We start from the raw sequence: 16534 nt of genomic DNA, 5'->3' as shown, positions 1-16534 counted from the left end.
AAATCTTTTGACTGTTCATCTCTCCTCCTGCCCATACCCCTGGCAACCACTGATCTTTTTTATTGTCTCCATGGTCTTTTCCAGAATGTCATATATTTGGAATAATATATTATGTAACCTTTTCATATTGGCTTCTTCCAGTTAATATGTGCACTTTTCTCCATGTCTTTTCATAGTTAGATAGCCCTCTTTTATTTTGGTTGTTATGTGTTTTTGTTGTCATTATTGTTGTTTTTCAGTTGCTAAGTTGTGTCTGACTCTTTGCAACCACATGGGCAGCATGCCAGGCTCTGTCCTCCACTGTCCCCCGGAGTTTGCTCAGATTCGCGTCCATTGAATCGGTGATGCTATCGAACCATCTCATCCTCTGTTGCTCCTTCTCCTCCTACCCTCAATCTTGCCCAGCATCAGAGTCTTTTCCAATGAGTCAGCTCTTTTGCATCATGTGGCCAAAGTATCAGAGCTTCAGCTCCCATCAGTCCTTTCAATGAATATTCAGGGTTGATTTCCTTTAGGATTGACTGATTTGATCTCTTTTCTGTCAGAGGGACTCTTGAGAGTCTTCTTCCAGCACCACAACCTGAAAACATCAGTTCTTCAATCCTCAGACTTCTTTATGGTCCAACTCTCTCACATCTGTACATGACTACTGGAAAAACCATAGATTTGACTATACGGACCTTTGTCAGCAAAGTGATGTCTCTGCTTTAACAAGCTGTCTAGGTTTGTTATCACTTCTCTTTCAAAGAGGAAAGGTTTTCTAATTTTATGGCTGCAGTAATTTTGGAGCCCAAGAAAATAAAACCTGTCACTGTTCCACTTTTTCCTCTTCTATTTGCCATGATGTGATGGGACCAGATGCCATAATCTTAGTTTACTGAATGTTGAGTTTTAAGTCAGGTTTTTCACTCTTTTTCACCCTCATTAAGAGGCTCTTTAGTTCCTCTTCACTGATATTTCTCCTGGCAATCTTGATTCCAGCTTGTGATTCATCCAGCCTGGATGAGTATTTTTAGTTGTATGCAAAACTACTAAATTTTTCATAGTGGTTGCATCATTTTACATTCCAGTTAGCAATGAATAATAGTTCTTGTTGCTCCACATCCTCAGCAGTATTTGATTGTCTTGGATTTTGGCCATTTTAATAGGTATGCAGTGGAATTTGCATTTCCTTGATGGCATGTAATGTAGAGCTTCTTTTCAATTACCTTGTCATTTCTGCATCTTCTTTGGTGAGGTGTCTGTTAAGGTCTTTGGCCCATTTTTAATTGTTTTCTTATATTGTTGAGTGCTAAAATCTTTGGATAACAGTCTTTTATAAATTTGTCTTTTGCAAATATTTTCTTTCCATCTATGGCTTGTCTTCTCATTCTCTTCTCATTGTCTTTCAGTGAAGAAGTTTTTAATTTTAGTGAATTATTTCTTTCATGAATTGTGTCTTTGGTGTTGCATCTAAAAAATCATCACCATGCCCAAGGTTATCCAGGTTTTCACCAATGTTATCTTCTAAGGAGTTTTACACTTTTCCATTTAAAGTTTAAGTCTGTGATCCATTTTGAGTCAGTTTTTGTAAAACATGTAAGGTCTGTGTCCAAATTCATTTTTTTGTCCAGTTTTTCCAGTACCACTTGTAAGAGGCTACCTTTGCTCCATTGTATTGCCTTTGTTCCCTTTTTCAAGGATCAGTTGGCTTTATTTATGTGAATCTATTTCCATGCTCTTCATTCTTTCCCACTGATCAACCTGTTTATTCTTTTGGCAATACCATACTATCTTGATTGCCATAATTTTGTAATAAGCCTTGAAGTCAAGTAATGTCAGTTCTTCAATTTTGTTTTTCTTCAATGCAGTGTTGGCTACTCTGGGTCTTTTGCCAAACCATATAAACAGTTTGTCAATATCCATAAAATAATTTGCTAGGATTTTGAGTAGGACTACACTGAATTTATAGACTAAATTGAGAACAACTAACATCTAGATAATATTGAGTCTATCTAGGAACTCTATCTCTCCATTTAGTTTTTTAATTTTTTTCATCAGAGTTTTGTTGTTTTCCTCATATAGATCTTGCATTTATTTTGTTAGAATTGTATTTAAATATTTGGAGGGGTGCTAATATAAATGGCATTTTTAATTTTAAATTCCACTGGCTCGTTATTGGTAAAGGAAAATCAACTGACTTTAGCATACTAACTCTTTACCCTGAAACCTCACTACAATCAATCATTTATTAGTCCCAGTTCTGGGGCTAATTTTTTTTTTTGAAATTTCTATATAGACAGTCATGCCACATATGAACAAAAACAGCATTATGTTCCATCTCAATCTGTGTATATTTTATTTCCTTTTCTTTAGCTTTATTGAATTAGCAAAGACATTCATCATAATGTTGAAAAGGGAAGGGACATCCTTGCATTGTACCTCATGCTAGTAAGGAAGCTTTGAGCTTCTCACCGTTAAGTATAATACTAGCCATAGGGTTTTACAGATAGTCTATATCAAGTTGAGAAATTCTCCCTCTACTTGTAGTTTAATAAGAGTTTTTATTATGCAGAGGTGTCATTTTCATTGTTATTCAGTTGCTCAGTTGTGTTCAACTCTTTGCGACCCCATGAACTGCAGTACTCCAGGTTTCCCTGTCCTTCACTGTCTCCCAGAGATAATGGGGTTGTCAAATGCTTTTTCTGCATTTATTGATGTGATCATGTTAGTTTTTTTCTTTTCTGTTTTTTGGTCTGTTGATGTAGTGGATTATGTTAATTGATTTTCAGAAGTTGAATCAGCCTTACATACCTGATATAAATCCCTCTTGGTTGTATGTACTTATGCATTGTTGAATTTAATTTGCTAATATTTTGTTAAGGATTTTTCCATTTATATTCATGAGAGATATTAATTGGTAGTTTCCTTTTCTTGTAATGTCTTTGTTTGGTTTTGGTGTTAGGGTAAGACTAGCCTCACAGAATGAGTTGGGAAGTATTTTCTCAACTTCCATCCTGAGATTTTAGAGAATTGGTATAATGTCTCCCTTAAAGCTACTGAGTTTTTTGATCCATTAACCGCCATATTTGTTTGATCATGAGAACTATCAGGAACAATATGTAAAAATTCAAGTTCCAGAGTATACTCTGTCTGCTAAATCAATTTCTCCAGCTAAATAACCTGGTAATCTGTAATTTTAACAAGAAACCAAGGTGATTTTTAAGAGGTGACAAATTTGGAAAACAATGCATTAGAGATATTGCCTAGAAGCCAAAGTCATGAGTATAACCCCTTCTCTGTAGAGAAGTCACTTCAGATGAATGTGTTGGTCCAAGGCGATCCTCTCATTGAACATAAACTTTAAGTCACAATAAATTTATTTCCTAATTCATAGAATATTGATGAAAATTTGCCTTCTATTGGTTCTTATCTTTGTTTTTGAAGAAGTGCATTAAAATTGCTATCCCAGTGTTACTTAGTCACTTTTTTTTATTATACTTCTTTATGTAGAAAAAGAAAGTTAAATTAATTTTATAAGCCTCATGAAAGGCTTTATTTTAAGCACCACACATGGCTACTTAACAGTATATGCTGTGTAGACTCCGGTGACTGCATCCACAATAGATAATTTATGTAACAATGGAAAGAGAGGCCAATTCCATTTCTTTTCTAGGTCTAAGAACAGAGGAGTGATTGATACTATTGACTATAAGTACCTTAATTTTTATTTGTATCTTTATCCATTTTATAGCAAAAAGATCTTCAACACCTGAAAAATCTCAACTTTTCTATTCTTTTCAAAAATAGTAATATAAGCTTTATAAAAGAGATTACTGCTGTCATGAAAATAATATGTGGTTTATGAGGTCAAAACTATACCTTATACCAATTACTACTTACCTTGTAATTTGCTTTATGACTTTGAATTGTTCATTCAATTTCTCAGAGCCTCAGCTTACTCATATTTATAATGGAGGTATAACACCTCCCTATATGGAGAATAACTGAGATGAACCATGTGTTGTGGACTGGATTGCTCCCCAGTCTTTATTCTCGTCCACCATGTGGCCTTGCAATGCACAAGAGTGGGTGGTATACACTTGTTACCCACTGATCTGGGCTTAATCCTGCAGCTTATTTTGGCGGATGGAATGAGGGCAGGTATGACAGCGTGCCAGTTTTAAGCTAAGGCCTTAGAGCTTATTCTTTCACGCTTATGTTCTGTCATAAAAATAGTGTGCCCTGAAAACTCATTGTCCCTTCAACCTAGAATGATTTATAATGAATATAGGTGGGGAAATCCTGAAACTCCAAACTTCAACCAGAAGCAAAGATGACTTAGCCAACTCACAGACCCACTGGCAAGAAAAGTAAATACTCCTAAATCACTGAGTTTGGGGTAATTTGGGAAGCAAGATTATTACAGTACCAATAATGGCTAACTTATTATGTAATACCTTTGACCTAGTGGACTTACACAAGCATTAAATCTCCTCTTAAATATTTTGTCATTTAGTATCATTTGAATTTAAAATATAAGAGTATATAGAGGGAAGACATATAAATATATTCACTAAATACATACCTACTATTATCAGTGTGATGATGGACAAAACATGAATGCATATAATACACAAGTATTAGAAGCATGTAGGAGGTGAGTGGGATATTAAGAACTTTTAAAAGAGAGTTGGCATAGAATTGAAAGGGAAACTATAAAGAAGGACAAATAAAGAAAAAAATCTGAAGGAGGTAAAAGAAGCAATTCTTTGCCTACTAGAAAATAAAATTCAGTTTGGAAAATGTTCATTCACATTTTACTTACATTTCTAAGATACTATGGAAGCATTAAAGACAGGAGTTTATTTGCCCACTGAGAAGATCAGACCCACCACCATATAATCCAGCACAGTAGTGACGTAGCACACAAGAAGTGTGGCAGCAAATGAGAGAATGTGCACAAACCACCTAGCCCATGTCTAGCACAGAATAAATGTTCCATATGCTTTCCATGCTGTTCTCCTGGCTCGACACAGAAATATTGGCGGTTTCTTCCTAGTCAGGAATGAAGTTTCTTTTCTGACTGTGGCTCCTTGAACATAGGGTCAATATTTTACCAATCTTTGTGTCCTCGGTGTTTCATATATCAATAAGAGGCAAGCATATAGAGAAAGCAGTTTACAAACTGAAGGTGAAGAGGCAAAAATCTCTAACACGACTTGAATTCGCCAACTACAATATTTACCCTGTAAGATTATAAAAATTTTTTTCTCTTTAATTCATCACTTAAGTTGGTTTATGCTTTTTCTAAACTTCGTTTTGACACTTGTAATTGACCTGCTCGAAATTTCTGGTTCCTGATACAGTGCTTCATCTATTTGTCAAATAAAAAATATTCCATTCACACAGGAAAAACATCTTTAAATAAATAGGAGATTTATTTGCTTGATTAAGGTACTTGTTTCACCTGGGCGTGAAAGGATAAGGAGCTTTCCTGGTGGCCCAGGGGTTGAGACGTCACCAATGCAGGGTGCATGTGTTCAATCCCTGGTCATTGAACTAAGACCCCACATGCTGTGAGGTGTGGCCAAAAAGTAAGAAAAAAGTTTGCTTCTTAAATAAAGGAACTAGTGGGTTGGACACCCTTTAGTCTTGTGCATCTGTGAAATATAAGCCGCAGAGCTCAGGCCTTGCCTTACCTGAGTCCTGCAGGATACCTTACAGAACACTGATTATGATTTATGCAATGTGTGTTTGCGTGTGTTAGTTGCTGAGTTGTGGAGTTTGCCAGGTTCCTCTGTCCATGGAATCCTCTAGGCAAGAATACTGTAGTTGGTAGCTATTCCCTTTTCTAGGGGATCTTCCTGACCCAGGGACTGAACCTCGGTCTTCTGCATTGCAGGCAGATTCTTTACCATCTGAGCCACCAGGGAAGCCCGATTTGTGCACTACATTTCTCTAAGACCTTTAGAGGACACAAAGAAGAATAAGACAACCTCTCTTTTCTCAGAGAAATTACAGTTTAGGAAGGAGGATTGGAAAGACATACCAAGACCAAAACACAGGAAATGAAGGTGAAGACCATAAATGACTTTAAAGCAGAAACAACGTTTTACTTTCAAAGAAGGTCCCATAGAAACCATGTGCCTGGAGCCAAAAAAAGCCGAGGATTAGCTTTTCACTTAGAAACTTGGCCAGAGTTAAGTGTGAAAATTCCAACTTGAATATGCCCTGTCTTTGTGGAGATTCTGAGTATTCAACTGGTAAATACAGAGGAGAATTCTCTGGATACTTTAGCAGCCAAATAGTATATTAACCTGAAGTGTTAATGAGTTTTTTAGGAGTTCTCCTGAGCATAACTTCAGTGCTAGAGTGTCAGAAGCATTCATCTCAGCCTATTCCTTCCTGGAGCCTGGCGATAGGAATCAGGAAGGTTTTCATCTGATTAGTGAAGAGAGAAGAGCACAAGGGTTTCTGGACTTGTGGGTTTGTCAAACTGGATGGAGGCTGCTTGTCTGTGAGGCATGACCACTGTCTGGACCTATGCTGTGATTACATTGAAATAAGGATGTTTTAATGTTGATATTTTTTTTTAAGCATTTTCCCTGATTTCCTTTTATATATCACTCTTCTTCCTAAATTCAAATTGTTTATCTTTTTCCCTTATTTTAGGAGTTTTGTCATTGGATAATGAAAAAGAAAACCATATTTTAAGAACTACAGATGTCACAGTCGAATAGGTATTGAGCTTGTGATGGAACAGATTTGTATATATGTCAAAACCCATTTATTTTTTATATCCTCAAAGAACAGAATAAGAAAATAGGAATATAAGATAAGGTAAAAAAGAATCTCATAGCCACATACAAGGCTGCGGATTTTCTGTTTCTAAATTTAGTTCTCTTGTCCTGTTCCTTTCTGCTTGGGTCTAACTTTAGCCTATAGATAGCCTTGATGAGATTATTTTCTTCTTTAGAATTTAAAACAAAAATAACGACCTTCACCCAACTGCTCATCAACAGTGTATATTGGATCCAGTTGATGCAGGCTCACAAAATTTTACAAACCATTAGTCATAATCACTATTTAAATTATATAGAGTTAAAATTAAGAAGATTATACTAAATGCAAAGGTAGTAAATGTCCTAACCTCATCCCTTTCTCAGGATTTTACTGACTTCTTAAGGCTACTTACGTCTTCGAATGTGGAAAAGCTATTTAATGGTGTGCTACTGCATACATCCTTCCAAGTCCGAATTCAGCGATGTCATGTTCGTAGAAGCCAGCCATGGCGAGAGCTTTTACATCACAGAAATCGGTAAGTGCTATGATAAAGGTTTGATTTATTGTTTTGTTTATTGTCTGGCTTAAGAAAATGCCTAGAGGAAGAAAATGTTAATAATGATGATTAAACTTAAAAGCATATCATGTCTGGTGCTGAAGGTGAAAGAGGGTTTAATTTTATGCTTAGAATTTGTACAAAAGTCAGAATTAGTTTAATTGCACATCACACGTCACATTTAATGATAAACTTTTTGAGAAAAGAATGACTGGACTCTCTTTGTCAAATAATGAGTGAACTTGCCCCATAGGTTGGCTATGGAGAAAAGATTCTGGCAAACATTAATGGAAGCATTCTGTGAGAATCAATTGGCTGTGTAATTTACAATAAAAGTATTTCGTATGTTATTGTTCATAAGTTTTGTGCCACGCATCTTTTAACAGACTTATAGAAAATGGTGTTCATGAATATGTGCACATTCTTCCCCTGAGAACTGCTCATTAAACATTTACCACACACCATTGCAAAAGACTACCTGAAAGAAAAAAAAAAATATCCTTCCACTTACAATTTTGAATATTTGTATAAAATACTTCTTAACCAAATCATTAAGCTGGGGAATTCTTTGATTGTTTTGCTTTGGGGAAAAATAAGGCATAAGGGAAAGAAAGAAAACATCTGCGGATTAAAAACAGCATTTAAAAAACACTGAACCAGTGACCCCTCAAGGTTGTGTTTAGTTCTTAACTAAGTGATACTGGTGGCTCAAGTGTGACTGGATTATAAATTAGCTTCAGTACAAGTGGTTTTTTTCCCCCTCAGTATTTATTGCCTTCCTCATGAAACATGACACTATTTTAAAGGTTTTAAATTTTTAACCCCCCCAACCACCCTGGAGTGTGACTCAAAGCTTTTAAACCTGGGATGGGATTTCGAAGGATGAAGGGTTCCCCTTTCATCCACTGGAGGGATATGGGAAAATCTGACATTCATGCTTCAGAGAGAAAAATCAAAGCCAAAACAAGTGGTTAAGCAATAGACCAGTTCTCTCGGGCAAGGTAATCAATACAGAATGCAGGTAACAATATTATTTATTACTTATTGATAAGAACAAGGTATAATGTCTGATCTATAGCTGATACTGAATAAGAATGCCAATTAATCTGTCAATGTAAACATGTATATTAATTTAGGGGACTAACCTTGACATGATTAAACATTGAGAATCACATTTAATAAATGGTATTTGGGGACTATGACAAGAGGCAAACATTTTTGCATTACTTTATTTCACTGTGTTGACTATTCATTGTGGATAATAAACCATCCCCAAACTTAGTGACTTAAAATAATGTTTTACTATGCGTCACAATTCTATGGTCTGGCTGTAGAATGCTTATGCTACTCTTACTTGACATCACTCATGCTTTTCATTCATCTGAGAGGTCTTCTCAGTTGGAACTAGAGGGTCTAATGTGTCCTCATCTATATATCTGAAATGGATGAAGGCTGGGACCTTTCTTTCCACTGAGTCTCTTATTATTCTTATTTTAGCCCAGTCTGAGCTATTTTTAATGGTGGCTGGGTTTGGTCTCAAGAGTTAAAGTGGAAGCTGCCAGTCTTTTATTTCATAGGCTTGGAATTGACAAAACTTTACTTCTGCCATGTTTTATTGATCAAACAAGCCATAAGTCCAGTATAGATATAAAGACAGAGTAAATGGATGCTTCCCCTTTATAGGAAAAGCTGCAAAGTTACATTGCAAAGGTTCATGTGAAAGATTATTGTCACTTTCTACAGTCAACCTCGGTCACATCCTCTGGAACGTCTATGAAGTTGGTTTGATAATATTCTTTTATTTGTGAGTTTCTATTGTTAGTTCTTATTGTTAGTCACTCAGTCATGTCTGACTCTTTGCGGCTCCATGACTGTAGCCCACCAGGCTCCTCTGTCCATTTTCCAGGCAAGAATACTGGAGTGGGTTGCCATTCCCTTCTCCAGGGGATCTTCCTGACCCAGGGACTGCACATGGGTCTCCTGCATTGCAGGCAGATTCTTTACTATCTGAACCACCAGGGAAGCCCTCTAGAGATAATAAATAATAGTATCTACCTTGTTGTGATAGCAACAACAAAGGGTTGTTGTGAGTATGAAGTGAAATACTGTCAGCAATTAGTACAGCAACTGTCTCCATTGAGTTCTGAATAGCTTAAAGCTACAGTTATTATTAGCTATAATTAGATATTAAAATTAAAAACCCATAATTTTTTAGAAATTATAAAGCAAACATAGCCCCAAATGAAACTATTAAAATGGATGTATGAGATATTATAGGCCACTGTATTTATGTATGCTTTTCAAATGCTTATTTCGACTCTTTGTGATCCCATGGACTGTAGCCTACCAGGCTCCTCCCTCCATGGGATCCTCCAGGCAAGAGTACTGGAGTGGGTTGCCATTTCCTTCTCCAGAATATAAATTTACATTTCTCTAATTTTTATTGCTGAGTGAGATTAATTTAGCAAAATGGCAAATATAAAACCACTGTACCTACTTACTTCAAATTCTGAATATCTCAGTTAGCTCTCTTGAAATACAGTCTTTGTGTCGGAAAATCCTCTGCCATAAAAGGTGTACACAGTCTTATGGGGTGGGGGCATGAGGGTTACAGAGTTTTTTAGTAAATATTAGATCCCATTCATTTCTTTTTTTTTTTTTTTTTTTAGATAGAGAATTTTAATTAAATTGGCATAGTTTATAAAACCAAACAGATAAAGTGGACTTTGTCAGTGTATTTTCAATCCTTGCCTTAACAGGCTAATGAACACAACTTGAAACACGTGTGAATCCTCCTCTGTTCTGTGAGACAGTGAAGGGACCTTTTCAGTATTTAAATATATTAATATAACCAGTTATAGAAATCTAAATATAAAACAAATCTCTTATAGGTTTTGAGAAGGAATGCACCATCTCCCTAAAAAGTTTCATATTCCTTATTCAAGTTCAATCATCTCTTTAGAATGGGAAAAGTGATAGTACTTGTTGAACCGGAATTACTATCAAAATTTAAAAAGCTGACCATATTTGTTTAGCCACAGACCAATCTTATTTAAATCAGGACTGTCCAACAGAATTATTCCATCAGCCATTCATGATCTGAATTCTAGTGTATGAGATCAATTTAAATATGGTACACATAAAAAGTCATGAGACACTTCTGTTTCATAATAAATAAGGCAGTGGCCAACTATTACTCATTGGTAGCTTTTTTGAGATAAGCTATCAAGTCCTCCCTCTCTCCCTTCTTCTTAATGCCAGCAAAGATCATCTTGGTTCCAGGGATGTACTTCTTGGGATTCTCCAAGTACTCCATCAGCGTCTCCTCTCCCCAGGTGATACCTTTGTTTTTGTTGGCATCTGTGTAAGAGAATCCAGGAGCCTGACCTGTCTTTCGTCCAAACAGACCATGGAGGTTTGGCCCAGTCTTGTGCTTCCCTCCCTTTTCCACAGTATGGCACTGGGCACACTTCTGAACAAAAATCTTCTTGCCTTTCTCAACATCACCCATTTTTAAATCGTTCTTTTTCTGTGCGCGACCGAGAAGTTCCCGCTCACAAGCCGAACGTCCCGCTTTCTCCATTCATTTCTTAGTAAGAGATTTGTTCGCTTCCTGATCTCTTATTCGAATACTGTTTCAAGGCTTCTCTAATTGACTATTTTAGAGCCCTTTAGCTGTTGCTTCTTCTTAGTTGTATAAAGCATAAAGAGTTTTTTTTCTGTAACCCTCCCATCTTACCTCACTAGGTATTGAACTGGTAGCATGAGAGCTTTCTAAAAGCTATCAGAATTCCTGAAGTTTCTTCCACTGTAGCCCCATCATGTTCACTGTGAAAAGTGCGCTTCTGACAAGAAAGTTTCTCTCTCCAAAGTCTTGTTTATTCTTATTTGCATTTCCTGATCACTTTATATTCCACGTAAAATGACATTACCATGACAGAAAATGAAATCACAGGCATTTAGAAGGTTTCTTTCTCAAAGATGGTTTATATGGCAAAAACCATATTGCAAACTAAATTATCCTCCAATTAAAATTAATTAAGTAATTTAAAAAATAGTGGGAGTAGGTTTGGGCTTGAAGTGGGGTTTTCATTTTCAGTCAGTCCGGTTATTCCATCTGAAATGTTCTTCATACTTCTAGGCATTTATTTACATGAGCCAAAATGCATGCAAGAGAGGAATCTGCCAAGAGGAAATTTAGGGTTAATGTTCCCTGGGGAGAAATAGTGAGATGAAGATGACAGCCTGATGCCTGGCCAAGGATCTTCAGCTGCTTCTTATTTAGAGTCTAAAGCAGAAACTGAGAGGCTTGCTATCATGACGGCATCTTTAGTGTTTGGGCAGACATATGCTTGGAATTTATGTTCAAAAGTCCACACAGAATTGGGGATGTTGGTATTCTCCTCAATTCTGTGTTGAAATATGTGAGGCTCTGATGAAGGAGAATTGTTTTTGCTATGCAGTGCAGTATAACAAACCACCCCAAAATAGAGGCTTAAAGCATTAACAGCATTTCTTTTGCTCACTTTTCTGCATTTTGTGCAGGATTTGGCAGGGATAACTCATTGCTGCTCAACTAGGTGTCAGCTATGGCCTTTCTAAAGGTATAGCCTGGAAGAATCTGAAGATTTCCTTTTTTACACATCTAGCAATTCATGCTGGTTGTAAGCTGGAACCCTAGCTAGGGCTCCTGGTGGAAACAAGCGTCCGCTCTGTGTGACTTGTGTTTCCTCACAATATGGTGGCTGGTTATGAGTGCCAGGGTTCTAAAGAGAAGTCAGGAGGCTGTATCCCTTATGTGATCTAGTCTTGGAAGTCACATAGCATCATTGCTGCTTTACTCTATTGCTCTCGACAGCCAGAAGCTTCCCAGGTTTAAGGGGAGGATACAGGGCATCTATTTCTTGATGAGAGAGTGGCAAAATTCTGGAAAAGCACATGGGACCAAAACTAATGCTGTGACCAATTTAAAAAAAATAGAAGCTTCCATGAAACTCATGTGGTTGCAGATGTTCATGATCATGCTTAAGCAGTTTCAGAAGTGCTAAGGGAACATTAGGCATGGAGGCTTCTCAAGAGAGCACCCAACCACTGGTTCTAACGGTGCAGTGTGCCTTTTTCCCAGCTCTTGGGCACAAAATAGCACAGGACATATCGATAAGAAAATAGGAAAGGATTGATGCTAGTCTTCCATTCAGCTCTCCAGGAAACCTGAAGATTTTGAGGCTGTATGAGTAAAAGATAACAGGCATGGAAATGTGAATTCCATGTGAGTTCATTTGTGCCACAGGCTTTAATCCTTGAGCAATGCAGGCTAATGAGAATATCCAACAATCACCCTAAGTAGCTTTAATCCTGTATGGTTTTACACCAATGACTTTTCTTCTCAATATCATAGAATCATTTTCCTTCTTCCTGAATCCATCTTCAAAATGACTCCTTCAAGTGAAACCAAAAATCAGTTGTCTTTGTTACTACAATTTTACAGAAACTCATAGATAACTTGTTAAATTTCTTATTTGTACAACAGCACTTGTGTAAGTGCTTTATTTGTTATAACTGCATTCCTGTCTTGTCTCTTGTCTATTCAGTTAGATGTTAGATCTTCTCTTAACCAGTACTTCCAAGAAGAGATTTCAGAGAGATTTGATTTAATTTCTGATGGAATGACAATTGATAAAAGTTGAATTTCAGGTGCTTTCATTTTTGCCAAAATACCAAGCATAGAATTCATGTGGTCACTTTCATCATTCTTGACTAATATCCTCTACTTACCTAGAGCAGTCATGGCAGATTTGGCAGTCAGACCCTATATGACTCTCAGTGTCTCCTCCTCCTCATTAAATACGCTGTATTGAATAGTGCCAGAACCAATGCTAGACTCCTGGGTGTCTAATTATTAACTTCACTCTCAAGCACAGCTGTTCACTAAGATTGCTTCTACAGCTTTTCACAGCAACGCTTGGCAGTATTCTGCCCTCTATCCTCTAGTGACTTCTTCCCTTAGCAATCTGTTAGAAGGAAGCTTATCAGAAACCTTTTTGAAAAAGCTGAGCAAATTTACTGGGTTGTTTATATAGTATGCTATAAGTAGATCTTACTTAACATGGAGGGGATTTAATAAATTAGAAACATGCCTCTTTTTTTTTTTTTTTGAGAATTGTTTCTTTGACTCTGTTAACTTTATACTATAGGCATACTGATTTGCCCTTAACTAAATTCTCAATCAACTTACCTAAGAATGAAAATTAATTTTATTATCCTATGGTTTCTTAAATTTCCTTTGTAAGTTCCCATATTTTTAATGATTTATGCCATATTAATGGTGATTTTTCAGGCATATTGATTGTAAGTAATAACAATATAATATAACAAAATGTGAACTACCTGAGATAAAAATTTCTCATAAAAATTAGAAATACATACATGAACTTTCCCCCATGTATCTTCTGGCCTAAGTTGGCTCAGGTTTGGCATATTTAAATTTGCCAGATGTGAAGAGTAATTTTACATGTCAGCCTGACTGGGCCACAGGGTACCCACATACTGAGTCAAACATCATTCTGGGTGTTTCTGTATGTCTTTATGTCAGACCAACACTTAACTGGATAGGCTGAGTAAAGCAGATTGCCTTCCCTACTGCAGGTGAGTTTTATCCTATCAGTTGAAAATTTAAATAGAGTAAAAAGGCTGACCATCCTAAGTAAGTGAAAATTCTTTCTGGCTGACTGCATTCAAACTGGAACATCAGCCTTTTTCTTACCTTCAGACTTTAATTGAAACATCATCTCTTCCTGCGTCTTGAGTTCTGCCTGCCTTCAGACCAGAACTCTACCATCATTGCTCCTGAGTCTCAGCCTGCGGACTCACTCTGTGGATCATGGGCTTGTTTGCCATAAGGAGCCAGATCCTTATGATGAGTCTATCTCCCGATCTATCCATCATCCATCATCCATCCACACTCAGATATACACACAACCTATTGGTCTGTTTCTCTGTAGAACACTGACTAATACACTAGCAAAGGGAACCTCAGAGTTGGAGCCACAAGCTGTAAAGAAATATTCATCCATTCTGCATACAAAGCTTTTGGGGGTATATAAGGTTTGAGAGATAACAAAACTGAGGTTAAAAGAGGTTAAGAGGCTTTTCTAAGCTAATAGTGGTTGTCAAAGGTGGGTTCAGAATATAATGGAGGAAAATTAAAAAAACACAATTCTCCTACCAAGGTGGCATTCACATGGGGTAAGGTAGACTGGTTGGTCCTATCAGTGCTGACCATCTGCAACAGGCCTCATCTGCAGACAGGTGAGGCAATCACTGTGGCTCTCCAGGTGAAGTGGCCAGATCAGTTTGAATCCACACTGGACCAGGTGGTCTATACCTGACATGCTACCTGATGTCCCGGAGCTTTTTCAAGTAATAAGATAGATGACACTAAACCTAATATTGCAATAAAAAAGAAGAACCTAAGTAGGGACTCTGGAGAGCTTTAAGCATAACACCACAGGAGCTAAAGACCTTTCAGTAGCTCAGTACGATGACCAAACTGACCTGGCCCATGATGGATGCAACCATGTTGATCAGGAAAGGGGCCCAGAAGTCATGGTAACTCTGGTGTGACTTGTTCAGTTTCTTCAGGAAATGAGAAGGTAGCTGGTAACAAAAGAGATGAACTTTATTCAGACTAAAGACTAACTTCTATCACCAAGCCTATGATTTGGTGGCACAGCTATAGTTGAATCACTGGGCTTCCAGATTTGTCCCAGAGCCTCCCTTCTCCCCTCTTCTTTCCTTGCATATGTATGTCTCCCTTTTCTTTCTTTTCTTTGATAACTGTCTGAAAAACTAGCCTTGACCCCTTTCCTTAATTCTTGAATTACTTATCAGGTATGTCCCAGCTGGAGCCCTGACCCCGCCTGACATACTTAGGCCTCTGTGTCACTTTCTGTTATACCTGTATTTGGAATTGGGTAGATTTTTCTTTCCATTTGACCTGCCTCTCAGTTGATTCTAGATCAGGGGCATTGGCTTGAGCTGAAGTCTCAGGAGCCTCAGGAGTCTCAGGAGCTTGAAGAGGGAAGAAATGGGTGTCATCCCAGGCAGGATTCAAAGGGAATAGAATCTAACATCTGGAGGAGTTAAGGATGAAGTGGAAACAAGGGCAGGTTCAAGATACCAAGTCAGGGATGTCTGAATTACAGCATCAGTAACTAAGAAATAGGACCAAATGATGGTTTTAGTAGACAGAGCCTGGCTGGATCTGCAGATCCACAGTGTCTTGGAGGCTGAAGATCTTGTGGAAAACATCAGAGAGCTCTGCTTTCCATTACAGTGAGTGGTTAATGGATTCTTAGGACTGAACAGGGTAAATGTATGTATCACCTTTTCCCAGGTGGCTCAGGGGTAAAGAATCCACATGCCAGTGTAGGGGACTCAGGAGACAAGGGTTCAATCCTTGGGTCAGGAAGATCCCCTGAAGTAGGAAATGGCATCCAAAAAGTATTGCTTGAAAATTCTCATGGACAGAGGAGCCTGGCAGGCTACAGCCCATATGGTTGCAAAGAGTCGAACAAGACTGAGCCCACACGCGAGCAGCTTTTTCTAACTGTGAGACCTTTGGTAAATTATGTAATTCCCTTGAGTTTCTGGTTTTTTGTCTACAGACTGGCAGCAATAATACTTGTTCAGTCGAGTAGTACTTATTCATGTCCAACTTTTTGCCACCCCATAGACTGTAGCATGCCAGCTTCCCTGTCTTTCACTATCTCCTGGAGTTTGCTCAGATTCATGTCGATTGAGTCCATGATACCATCCAACCATCTCATCCTCTGCTTACTCCTTCTCCTTCTGTCCTAAATCTTTCCCAGTATCAAGATCTTTTCCAGTGAGTTAGCCCTTTGCATCAGGTGGCCAAAGTGCAGGCACTTCAGCTCCAGCATCATTCCTTCAATGAATATTCGGGGTTGATTTCCTTTAGGACTGACTGGTTTGATCTCCTTGCAGTTCAAGGGACTCTCAACACCATAGTTCAAAAGCATCAGTTCTTTAGTGCTCAGCGTTCTTTATGGTCTATCTCTCACATCTGTACATGACTACTGGAAAAACCGTAGCTTTGACTATGCAGAACTTTGTTGGAAAAGTGATTATCTCTGCTTTTTAATAGGCTGTCTAGGTTTTTCATAGCTTTTCTTCCAAGGAGCAAGTGTCTTT

At 37.7% G+C, this 16534-nt stretch overlaps 2 protein-coding genes across 3 annotated transcripts in view; one reads left to right on the top strand and one right to left on the bottom strand.

Moving 5' to 3' along the window:
- The first annotated feature begins 6232 nt into the window (after positions 1-6232).
- LOC138430807 (histone-lysine N-methyltransferase SETMAR-like) overlaps positions 6233-16534 on the top strand; it is a 54835-nt gene continuing 44533 nt past the window's right edge. The window contains exons 1-3 of one of the 2 annotated variants that reach the window (XM_069572832.1): positions 6233-6464; positions 6655-6722; positions 7149-7300. In XM_069572832.1, the coding sequence (XP_069428933.1) occupies positions 7271-7300 (30 nt within the window). In that variant the 5' untranslated portion in view covers positions 6233-6464; positions 6655-6722; positions 7149-7270. Of the gene's footprint in view, positions 6723-7148; positions 7301-16534 lie in introns of both variants that reach the window. The other variant, XM_069572829.1, reaches the window with a different exon arrangement.
- On the bottom strand, positions 9966-10896 carry LOC138434452 (cytochrome c). The gene has a single exon (XM_069579257.1). The coding sequence runs from the start codon at positions 10830-10832 to the stop codon at positions 10515-10517; it is 318 nt and encodes a 105-aa protein (XP_069435358.1). The 5' UTR covers positions 10833-10896; the 3' UTR covers positions 9966-10514.

The sequence above is a fragment of the Ovis canadensis genome, chromosome 1, assembly GCF_042477335.2.
Source record: "Ovis canadensis isolate MfBH-ARS-UI-01 breed Bighorn chromosome 1, ARS-UI_OviCan_v2, whole genome shotgun sequence".
NCBI classification, from domain to species: domain Eukaryota; kingdom Metazoa; phylum Chordata; class Mammalia; order Artiodactyla; family Bovidae; genus Ovis; species Ovis canadensis.
Note: the sequence above shows the minus strand (reverse complement) of the source record. Positions and strands in the feature narration are given on the sequence as shown.

Bases quoted from the DNA above. Each gene is read 5' to 3' on its own strand.
- LOC138434452 (XM_069579257.1), bottom strand. From the start codon at position 10,832: ATGGGTGATGTTGAGAAAGGCAAGAAGATTTTTGTTCAGAAGTGTGCC.